Below are 12,231 nucleotides of genomic sequence, written 5' to 3'. Positions count from 1 at the left end.
TGGTAGTGGTGATGGTGGTGGTGGTAGTAGTAGTAGTAGTAGTGGTGGTGGTGGTGGTGGTGGTGGTAGTAGTAGTGATGGTAGTAGTGGTGGTAGTAGTGGTGGTGGTAGTAGTAGTGATGGTAGTAGTAGTAGTAGTGGTGGTAGTAGTGGTGGTAGTAGTGGTGGTGGTGGTGGTGGTGGTAGTAGTGGTAGTAGTAGTAGTGGTAGTAGTAGTGGTGGTGGTGGTGGTGGTGGTAGCAGTAGTGGTGGTAGTAGTAGTGATGGTAGTAGTAGTAGTGGTGGTAGTAGTGGTAGTAGTAGTAGAGTAGTAGTTGTAGTGGTGGTAGTAGTGGTGGTGGTGGTGGTGGTGGTGGTGGTAGTAGTAACAGTAGTAGTTGTAGTGGTGGTAGTAGTAGTGGTGGTGGTAGTAGTAACAGTAGTGGTGGTAGTAGTGGTGGTGGTGGTAGTAGTAGTGGTGGTGGTGGTGGTGGTGGTGGTAGTAGTAGTAGTAGTAATAGTGGTGGTGGTAGTAGTAGTGGTGGTAGTAGTAGTGGTGGTGGTAGTAGTAGTAGTGGTGGTGGTGGTAGTAGTAGTGGTGGTGGTGGTGGTAGTAGTAATAGTGGTGGTAGTAGTAATAGTGGTGGTAGTAGTGGTGGTGGTGGTGGTGGTGGTGGTGGTGGTAGTAGTAGTAGTAAAGAAGTAGGAGGATAAATTGGAACTACATTTTAGAGCAGTGTCCTGTCCAAGATTGACATGTAATCTGGCCAAGTACATCATGACCCATCTTTCTTTGAGTTGGAAGGTGAAGATTCAGTCTGAGCTTCCTACCTGATTCAGTAGAACAATGACTGTCTAGCCAGTCTGTGAACATTGATCTGCTTAATTCAACTATGAATATAGTTGCAGGAAATGAAAAGCATTAATTAATTGGAGCAATATAACTCAGGATGAAAAGTAGCTGAGGGCGCCGGAGGAGATGGCTGCCGTTTTCCGGGCTCCTAACCAATTGTGCTATTGTGTGTGTTTTTTTTTCGCGTTATTTGTAATTTATTTTTGTACATAATGTTTCTGCCACCTTCTCTTATGACTGAAAAGAGCTTCTAGATATCACGACAGCGATTACTCACCTCGTACTGGACAAAGATTTTTACTTTAACGAGTCGGACGTGAAGGATTTACTTCAGACACCCGACAAGGCCCAAATCCCCGTCATTCGCATGAAGAAGAGACAGAGATATCGAGGACGTAGGTCGGGGTGCTTTGTAAGGATCCGACGGCGAGTGAGTAATCCCCCTCTACCATCAGTTCTGTTAGCCAACAAGCAATCATTGGATAACAAAATGGATGAGCTCCGATCAAGACTATCCTACCAACGGGACATTAAAAACTGTAATATCTTATGTTTCACCGAGTCGAGGTGAACGACGACATGGCTAACAAACAGCTGGTGGGGTTTTCGGTCCATCGGCAAGATAGAACAGCTGCCTCCGGTAAGACAAGGGGTGGCGGTCCTTGTGTATATTTAAGCAATAAGGCCCGAGGGGGTGTGGTTTATGTCCAATATACCATGGCTAAGGGCTGTTCTTATGCACGACGCAAAGAGGAGTGCTAGGGCACAGCCCTAGGCCGTAGCATATTGGCCATATACCACAAACCCCCGAGGTGCCTTATTGCTATTATAAACTGGTTACCAACGTTATTAGAGCAGTAAAAATTATGTTTTGTCATACCCGTGGTTTACGGTCTGATATACCACGGCTTTCAGCCAATCAGCATTCAAGGCTCGAACCACACAGTTTATAATTGTAAATAACAGCTGGTGTAAGAAATCTAATATTAATGAAGTTTGAGGTTTTGCTCACCTGAGGTAGAGTATCTCATGATAAAATGTAGATCACACTATTTACCAAGAGAATTTTCATCTATGTTTTTTGAAGCTGTCTTTTGACAGCTGTACCGTAATACCCTGTATATAGCCTCCAATTTGACTCTGTACCGGTACCCCCTGTACATAGGCTCCACATTGACTCTGTACCGGTACCCCCTGTATATAGCCTCCACATTGACTCTGTACCGTAATACCCTGTATATAGCCTCCACATTGACTCTGTACCGTAACACCCTGTATATAGCCTCCACATTGACTCTGTACCGTAACACCCTGTATACAGCCTCCACATTGACTCTGTACCGGTACACCCTGTATATAGCCTACACATTGACTCTGTACCGGTACGCCCCGTATATAGCCTCCACATTGACTCTGTACCGGTACCCCCTGTATATAGCCTCCACATTGACTCTGTACCGGTACCCCCTGTATATAGCCTCCACATTGACTCTGTACCGTAACACCCTGTATATAGCCTCCACATTGACTCTGTACCGTAATACCCTGTATATAGCCTCCACTTTGACTCTGTACCGTAATACCCTGTATATAGCCTCCACATTGACTCTGTACCATAATACCCTGTATATAGCCTCCACATTGACTCTGTACCGGTACCCCCTGTATATAGCCTCCACATTGACTCTGTACCGGTACCCCCTGTATATAGCCTCCACATTGACTCTGTACCGTAACACCCTGTATATAGCCTCCACATTGACTCTGTACCGTAATACCCTGTATAAAGCCTCCATCTTGACGCTGTACCTTAACACCCTGTATATAGCCTCCACACTGACTCTGTACCGTAATACCCTGTATATAGCCTCCACATTGACTCTGTACCAGTACCCCCTGTATATAGCCTCCACATTGACTCTGTACCGGTACCCCCTGTTTATAGCCTCCACATTGACTCTGTACCAGTACCCCTGTATATAGCCTCCACATTGACTCTGTACCGGTACCCCCTGTATATAGCCTCCACATTGACTCTGTAACGTAACACCCTGTATAAAGCCTCCACATTGACTCTGTACCGGTACCCCCTGTATATAGCCTCCACATTGACTCTGTACCGTAACACCCTGTATAAAGCCTCCACATTGACTCTGTACCAGTACCCCCTGTATATAGCCTCCACATTGACTCTGTACCAGTACCCCCTGTATATAGCCTCCACATTGACTCTGTACCGTAATACCCTGTATATAGCCTCCACATTGACTCTGTACCGTAATACCCTGTATAAAGCCTCCACATTGACTCTGTACCTTAGCACCCTGTATATAGCCTCCACACTGACTCTGTACCGTAATACCCTGTATATAGCCTCCACATTGACTCTGTACCGTAACACCCTGTATATAGCCTCCACATTGACTCTGTACCGTAATACCCTGTATATAGCCTCCACTTTGACTCTGTACCGTAATACCCTGTATATAGCCTCTGACTCTGTACCGTAATACCCTGTATATAGCCTCCACATTGACTCTGTACCGTAATACCCTGTATATAGCCTCCACTTTGACTCTGTACCGTAACACCCTGTATAGAGCCTCCACATTGACTCTGTACCATAATACCCTGTATATAGCCTCCACATTGACTCTGTACCGGTACCCCCTGTATATAGCCTCCACATTGACTCTGTACCAGTACCCCCTGTATATAGCCTCCACATTGACTCTGTACCGGTACCCCCTGTATATAGCCTCCACATTGACTCTGTACCGTAACACCCTGTATATAGCCTCCACATTGACTCTGTACCGTAATACCCTGTATATAGCCTCCACATTGACTCTGTACCTTAACACCCTGTATAGAGCCTCCACATTGACTCTGTACCGTAATAGCCTGTATATAGCCTCCACATTGACTCTGTACCATAATACCCTGTATATAGCCTCCACATTGACTCTGTACCGGTACCCCCTGTATATAGCCTCCACATTGACTCTGTACCAGTACCCCCTGTATATAGCCTCCACATTGACTCTGTACCGGTACCCCCTGTATATAGCCTCCACATTGACTCTGTACCGTAACACCCTGTATATAGCCTCCACATTGACTCTGTACCGTAATACCCTGTATATAGCCTCCACTTTGACTCTGTACCGTAATACCCTGTATATAGCCTCTGACTCTGTACCGTAATAGCCTGTATATAGCCTCCACATTGACTCTGTACCATAATACCCTGTATATAGCCTCCACATTGACTCTGTACCGGTACCCCCTGTATATAGCCTCCACATTGACTCTGTACCAGTACCCCCTGTATATAGCCTCCACATTGACTCTGTACCGGTACCCCCTGTATATAGCCTCCACATTGACTCTGTACCGTAACACCCTGTATATAGCCTCCACATTGACTCTGTACCGTAATACCCTGTATATAGCCTCCACATTGACTCTGTACCGGTACCCCCTGTATATAGCCTCCACATTGACTCTGTACCAGTACCCCCTGTATATAGCCTCCACATTGACTCTGTACCGGTACCCCTTGTATATAGCCTCCACATTGACTCTGTACCGTAACACCCTGTATATAGCCTCCACATTGACTCTGTACCGTAATACCCTGTATATAGCCTCCACTTTGACTCTGTACCGTAATACCCTGTATATAGCCTCTGACTCTGTACCGTAATAGCCTGTATATAGCCTCCACATTGACTCTGTACCGTAATACCCTGTATATAGCCTCCACATTGACTCTGTACCGGTACCCCCTGTATATAGCCTCCACATTGACTCTGTACCAGTACCCCCTGTATATAGCCTCCACATTGACTCTGTACCGGTACCCCCTGTATATAGCCTCCACATTGACTCTGTACCGTAACACCCTGTATATAGCCTCCACATTGACTCTGTACCGTAATACCCTGTATAAAGCCTCCACATTGACTCTGTACCTTAACACCCTGTATATAGCCTCCACACTGACTCTGTACCGTAATACCCTGTATATAGCCTCCACATTGACTCTGTACCGTAATACCCTGTATAAAGCCTCCACATTGACTCTGTACCTTAACACCCTGTATATAGCCTCCACACTGACTCTGTACCGTAATACCCTGTATATAGCCTCCACATTGACTCTGTACCTTAACACCCTGTATAGAGCCTCCACATTGACTCTGTACCGTAATAGCCTGTATATATTCTCCACATTGACTCTGTACCATAATACCCTGTATATAGCCTCCACATTGACTCTGTACCGGTACCCCCTGTATATAGCCTCCACATTGACTCTGTACCAGTACCCCCTGTATATAGCCTCCACATTGACTCTGTACCGGTACCCCCTGTATATAGCCTCCACATTGACTCTGTACCGTAACACCCTGTATATAGCCTCCACATTGACTCTGTACCGTAATACCCTGTATATAGCCTCCACATTGACTCTGTACCGGTACCCCCTGTATATAGCCTCCACATTGACTCTGTACCAGTACCCCCTGTATATAGCCTCCACATTGACTCTGTACCGGTACCCCCTGTATATAGCCTCCACATTGACTCTGTACCGTAACACCCTGTATATAGCCTCCACATTGACTCTGTACCGTAATACCCTGTATATAGCCTCCACTTTGACTCTGTACCGTAATACCCTGTATATAGCCTCTGACTCTGTACCGTAATAGCCTGTATATAGCCTCCACATTGACTCTGTACCGTAATACCCTGTATATAGCCTCCACATTGACTCTGTACCGGTACCCCCTGTATATAGCCTCCACATTGACTCTGTACCAGTACCCCCTGTATATAGCCTCCACATTGACTCTGTACCGGTACCCCCTGTATATAGCCTCCACATTGACTCTGTACCGTAACACCCTGTATATAGCCTCCACATTGACTCTGTACCGTAATACCCTGTATAAAGCCTCCACATTGACTCTGTACCTTAACACCCTGTATATAGCCTCCACACTGACTCTGTACCGTAATACCCTGTATATAGCCTCCACATTGACTCTGTACCGTAACACCCTGTATATAGCCTCCACATTGACTCTGTACCGGTACCCCCTGTATATAGCCTCCACATTGACTCTGTACCAGTACCCCCTGTATATAGCCTCCACATTGACTCTGTACCGGTACCCCCTGTATATAGCCTCCACATTGACTCTGTACCGTAACACCCTGTATAAAGCCTCCACATTGACTCTGTACCGGTACCCCCTGTATATAGCCTCCACATTGACTCTGTACCGGTACCCCCTGTATATAGCCTCCACATTGACTCTGTACCGTAACACCCTGTATATAGCCTCCACATTGACTCTGTACCGTAATACCCTGTATAAAGCCTCCACATTGACTCTGTACCTTAACACCCTGTATATAGCCTCCACACTGACTCTGTACCGTAATACCCTGTATATAGCCTCCACATTGACTCTGTACCGGTACCCCCTGTATATAGCCTCCACATTGACTCTGTACCGTAACACCCTGTATATAGCCTCCACATTGACTCTGTACCGTAATACCCTGTATAAAGCCTCCACATTGACTCTGTACCTTAACACCCTGTATATAGCCTCCACACTGACTCTGTACCGTAATACCCTGTATATAGCCTCCACATTGACTCTGTACCATAATACCCTGTATATAGCCTCCACATTGACTCTGTACCGGTACCCCCTGTATATAGCCTCCACATTGACTCTGTACCAGTACCCCCTGTATATAGCCTCCACATTGACTCTGTACCGGTACCCCCTGTATATAGCCTCCACATTGACTCTGTACCGTAACACCCTGTATATAGCCTCCACATTGACTCTGTACCGTAATACCCTGTATATAGCCTCCACATTGACTCTGTACCTTAACACCCTGTATAGAGCCTCCACATTGACTCTGTACCGTAATAGCCTGTATATAGCCTCCACATTGACTCTGTACCATAATACCCTGTATATAGCCTCCACATTGACTCTGTACCGGTACCCCCTGTATTTAGCCTCCACATTGACTCTGTACCAGTACCCCCTGTATATAGCCTCCACATTGACTCTGTACCGTAACACCCTGTATATAGCCTCCACATTGACTCTGTACCGTAATACCCTGTATATAGCCTCCACATTGACTCTGTACCTTAACACCCTGTATAGAGCCTCCACATTGACTCTGTACCGTAATAGCCTGTATATAGCCTCCACATTGACTCTGTACCGTAATACCCTGTATATAGCCTCCACATTGACTCTGTACCGGTACCCCCTGTATATAGCCTCCACATTGACTCTGTACCGGTACCCCCTGTATATAGCCTCCACATTGACTCTGTACCGGTACCCCTGTATATAACCTCCACATTGACTCTGTACCGGTACCCCCTGTATATAGCCTCCACATTGACTCTGTACCGGTACCCCTGTATATAACCTCCACATTGACTCTGTACCGGTACCCCCTGTATATAGCCTCGCTACTGTTATTTTTTTGCTCCTTATTTATTATTCTTTTTTTTACTTCAGTTTATTTTAGTAAATAATTTCTTTACACTTTTTTCTTAAAACTGCTTTGTTGGTTATGGGCTTGTAAGTAAGCATTTCACTGTAAGGTCTACCCCTGTTGTATTCGGCGCATGTGACAAAGAAAATTCAATTTGATGCTTTGTCAAATTGATGATCATCAATCAACGTAAATGTTGAAGCCTATAGACTACTGGGAAATAAGAAAAGCCTAACCCCTCAGTGGTACTCTTTCACTATGATAATGTGATTGAGTGGTTTGCAAATAGCGGCCTATACTTCCTACAGTACTGCTTGCCTAGCAGCCTGGTCTCATAGACTGGACTTAACATAGTAAACGTAAATCTGGGAAACTCAAATGAGTTGATATGTTATGTTTTGGTTATATAAGTCAGATGAGCAATGGGGATGGATAAATATAACGACTCTCAAGGAAACAATGGAGTAAAAACAAGCTTCTATTTTGGGTTCTGATGGGTTCTGATGGGCTCTGACAGTTGATCTATGCTCCTGTGGCATTTATAATTTACAATACTAAAAGTGTATATATACTAAAACTATATTACAAGGCCAAAAGTATGTGGACACCTGTTCATTTAACATCTCATTCCAAAATCATGGGCATTAATATGGAGTTGGTCCCCCCTTTCTGCTGCTATAACAGCCTCCACTCTTCTGGGAAGGCTTTCCACTAGATGTTGGAACATTTCCGAAGTGACTTGCTTCCATTCAGCCAGAAGAGCATTAGTGAGGTTGGGCGATTAGGCCTGGCTTGCAGTCTGCAATTCATCCCAGAGGTGTTCGATGGGGTAGAGGTCAGGGCTCTGTGTAGGCCAGTCAAGTTCTTCCACACCGATCTCAACAAACCATTTCTGTATGGACTTCGCTTTGTGCACGGGAGCATTGTCATGCTGAAACAGGAAAGGGCCTTCCCCAAACTGTTGCCACAAAATTGGAAGCACAGAACGAAGGGGCCCGAACCATGAAAAAACAGCCCCAGACCATTATTCGTCCTCCACCAAACTTTACAGTTGGCACTATGCATTCGGACATGTACCGTTCTCCTGGCATCCGCCAAACCCAGATTCATCCACTGCCAGATTTACCACTGCCAAATGGTGAAGCGTGATTCATCGTTCCAGAGAACACGTTTCCACTGCTGCAGAGTCCAACGGCAGCGAGCTTTACACCACTCTATCCATTGCTCATTGTGATCTTAGGCTTGTGTGCGGCTGCTCGGCCATGGAAACCAAATTTTATGGAGCTATTGTGCTGACGTTGCACGTTGCTTCCACTCGGTAGTGAGTGTTGAAACCGAGGACAGATGATTTCCACGCGCTTCAACACTCAGCGGTCCTGTTCTGTGAGCTTGTGTGGCCTACCACTTCGCGGCTGAGCCGTTGTTTCTCCTAGACGTTTCCACTTCACAATAACAGCCCTTACAGTTGACCAGGGGGCAGTTCTAGCAGGGCAGACATTTAATGAACTGACTTGTTGGAAAGGTGGGAATCCTATGACGGTGCCACATTGTAGGTCACTAAGCTCTTCAGTACAGGCCATTCAACTGCCAATGTTTTACTATGGAGATTGCATGGCTGTGTGCTCGATTTAATACACCTGTCAGCAACGGGTGTGGCTGAAATAGCCGAATCTACTAATTTGAAGGGGTGTCCACATAATTGTATATATATTGTGTATATTCTTCAAGAATAAATGGGTATATATCATTAATTTAAAACACATTAAAAAAAAAAATGCATGTAGCAATCACCGATGGCCCTTTCAACATGTTATGACTGTGTTATTGTTTGCTAATAGCTACTTACAGTGGCACCAGCCCAAGTGGCAGCACCAGTGCAACTTGAAGCACTTTCCGTGGCTGTGCGTGGCGCATATTGACAGCCCATCGCACGGCAAGAAGTCCGGTCTCCCCGCGCAGCTACGGGCCAGTGCCTGCGCCTCGTCCAACTTATCGCTCTTCGAACACTTCTGGGCTCCAAAACCTGCCATGACCACATCGCCGATCACACCGATACAGAGGCGAACATCCGTCCGGTCAGATATCACATAACGGGGCGGAAATATCTAATGCGATTCTGTCGGGACAGGGAATACAATCTGAAAGTCTACTGTAAAACAAACGTCAGGAAAATATTATGTAGCGCGTTATTTTAGTATAGGCAAAAGCAAAACGAAACGCCCTATAAAAGTTGATACAGAAAGGAAATTCAATGTTCAATCAATGCATAGGTGGTAAATTATCCGGTTGTCCATTGGGATCTATCGTTCTTCGAAGAAGCGAGTCGCACTTTCGATGTTCCAGAGATCAATCAATCCATCCACACTGGGAGGAAAAAGGTCCTTGTCCCTGCGTGCTGCAGACACCGATCTATCCAGCGCACCCTTTCCCCTCCCTCTCAACCCCCCCTCCCTCCCTCCCTCCCTCTCACCCTCCCTCCCTCCCTCCCTCGTACCCCCCCCACCCCCACTCGCTCCTATCCTCCTCAACTTTAACACAAGAGACTCCCAATAAATATGAATTCACATTGCTATATGGCCGAATTTGATGCATATGTAATTTCCGGAGCTTGTTTATTTTTTTTGGGGGGGGGGGGGGCTTGAGAACTAATTTGGTTGTTAATTAATATGTTGTCAAGTCATAAAGATATAGAATATACATATGAACAGCAACAGCAGAATGCCACTAGATGGCCTTATTACTTTGGTTTGAGTTGTAGACCAGGCTATATCAGCCATTAGCTAAGGGATGGATCAACATTGACAGAATGGTTACCAGGAGAACAATAAGGAAGGGGGCATCCTTTTTCAATTTCAGTCAAGGGGGAGTTTTTTTTTTATAAAAATAAATAAAATAAAAATATTACATGGGAGGGTCATGTCATTTCTAAATTGATGAAATGTCTATATTTCTCAGTGTTTTAGAATGAGTTTATTAAGACTACATATGGATGTGTGGCAGATCCCGCCCCTCATCTCTGATTCGCCGCTGTGCGATATCAACTGTAGCCTATAGGCTATTTAGTGTGGTCTCAATCACCCCTGTGGCTCAGTTGGTAGAGCATGGTAGAGCATGGTGCTTGCAACGCCAGGGTTGTGGGTTCAATTCCCATGGGGGGCCAGTACAAAAAAAATAAAAAATGCATTAAATGAAATGTATGCAGTTACTACTGTAAGTTGCTCTGGATAAGAGTGTCTGCTAAATGACTAAAATGTAAATCAAATGATCCTTAGCCAATAGTGGTGTGGCATGTCATGTGGGGTATGCATGGGTGTCTGAGCTGTGTGCCAATAGTTTAAACAGACCTCTGGTGGCATGTCTTGTGGGGTATGTATGGGTGTCTGAGCTGTGTGCCAGTAGTTTAGACAGACAGCTCAGTGAATTCAACATGTCAATACCTCTCATAAATACAAGTAGTGATGAAGTTAATCTCTCCTCCATTTTGAGCCAGGAGAGATTGACATGCATATTATTAATATCAGCTCTCTGTGTCCATCCAAGGGCCAGCCGTGCTGCCCTGTTCTGAGACAATTATGATTTTCCTAAGTCCCTCTTTGTGGCACCTGATCACATGACTGAACAGTAATCCAGGTGCAGCTAAACTAGGGCCTGTAGAACCTGCCTTGTTGATAGTGTTGTTTAGAAGGTAGAAACTAGGGCCTGTAGGACCTGCCTTGTTGATAGTGTTGTTAAGAAGGTAGAAACTAGGGCCTGTAGGACCTGCCTTGTTGATAGTGTTGTTAAGAAGGTAGAAACTAGGGCCTGTAGGACCTGCCTTGTTGATAGTGTTGTTAAGAAGGTAGAAACTAGGGCCTGTAGGACCTGCCTTGTTGATAGTGTTGTTAAGAAGGTAGAAACTAGGGCCTGTAGGACCTGCCTTGTTGATAGTGTTGTTTAGAAGGTAGAAACTAGGGCCTGTAGGACCTGCCTTGTTGATAGTGTTGTTAAGAAGGTAGAAACTAGGGCCTGTAGGACCTGCCTTGTTGATAGTGCTGTTAAGAAGGTAGAAACTAGGGCCTGTAGGACCTGCCTTGTTGATAGTGTTGTTAAGAAGGTAGAAACTAGGGCCTGTAGGACCTGCCTTGTTGATAGTGTTGTTAAGAAGGTAGAAACTAGGGCCTGTATGACCTGCCTTGTTGATAGTGGTGTTAAGAAGGTAGAAACTAGGGCCTGTAGGACCTGCCTTGTTGATAGTGTTGTTAAGAAGGTAGAAACTAGGGCCTGTAGGACCTGCCTTGTTGATAGTGTTGTTAAGAAGGCAGAGCAGTGCTTTATTATGGACAGACTTCTCCCCATCTTAGCTACTGTTGTATCAATATGTTTTGACCATGACAGTTTACAATCCAGGGTTACTCCAAGCAGTTTAGTCTCCTCAACGTGCTCAATTTCCACATTATTCATTACAAGATTTAGTTGGGGATTAGTGAATGATTCCTCCCAAATACAATGCTTTTAGTTTTTCTTAAATACTTAGGACAAACGTATTTCTTGCCACCTGTTCTGAAACTGACTGCAGCTCTGTGTTAAGTGTTCTAGTGATTTCACTTGCTGTGGTAGCTGACGTGTAAAGTGTTGAGTCATCAGCATACTGTACATAAAACAAAAAAAACACAGGCTTTACTCAGAGCCAGGTCATTTGGTAAAGATTGAAAAAAAAAAAAGTAAAGGGTTTAGACAGCTGCCCTGGGGAATGCCTGATTCTACCTGTATTTTGTTGGAGAGGCTTCCATTAAAGAACACCGTCTGTGTTCTGTTAGACAGGTAACTCTTTATCCGCAATATAGCAGGGGGTATAAAGCCATTAT

At 45.2% G+C, this 12,231-nt stretch overlaps 1 protein-coding gene across 1 annotated transcript in view; it reads right to left on the bottom strand.

The window, feature by feature from the left end:
• The window catches only part of LOC106582577 (UPF0524 protein C3orf70 homolog A), a 46,483-nt gene extending 36,673 nt beyond the window's left edge, over nt 1-9,810 (bottom strand). The window contains exon 1 of the mRNA XM_014165802.2: nt 9,234-9,810. Within this exon, the coding sequence (XP_014021277.1) occupies nt 9,234-9,417 (184 nt within the window). The 5' untranslated portion in view covers nt 9,418-9,810. The remainder of the gene's footprint in view (nt 1-9,233) is intronic.
• Nucleotides 9,811-12,231: the final 2,421 nt, after the last annotated feature.

This window comes from Salmo salar, chromosome ssa21, assembly GCF_905237065.1.
Source record: "Salmo salar chromosome ssa21, Ssal_v3.1, whole genome shotgun sequence".
Lineage (NCBI taxonomy): Eukaryota > Metazoa > Chordata > Actinopteri > Salmoniformes > Salmonidae > Salmo > Salmo salar.
The sequence above is the reverse complement of the archived record's forward strand: the minus strand, read 5'-3'. Positions and strand labels throughout refer to the sequence as shown.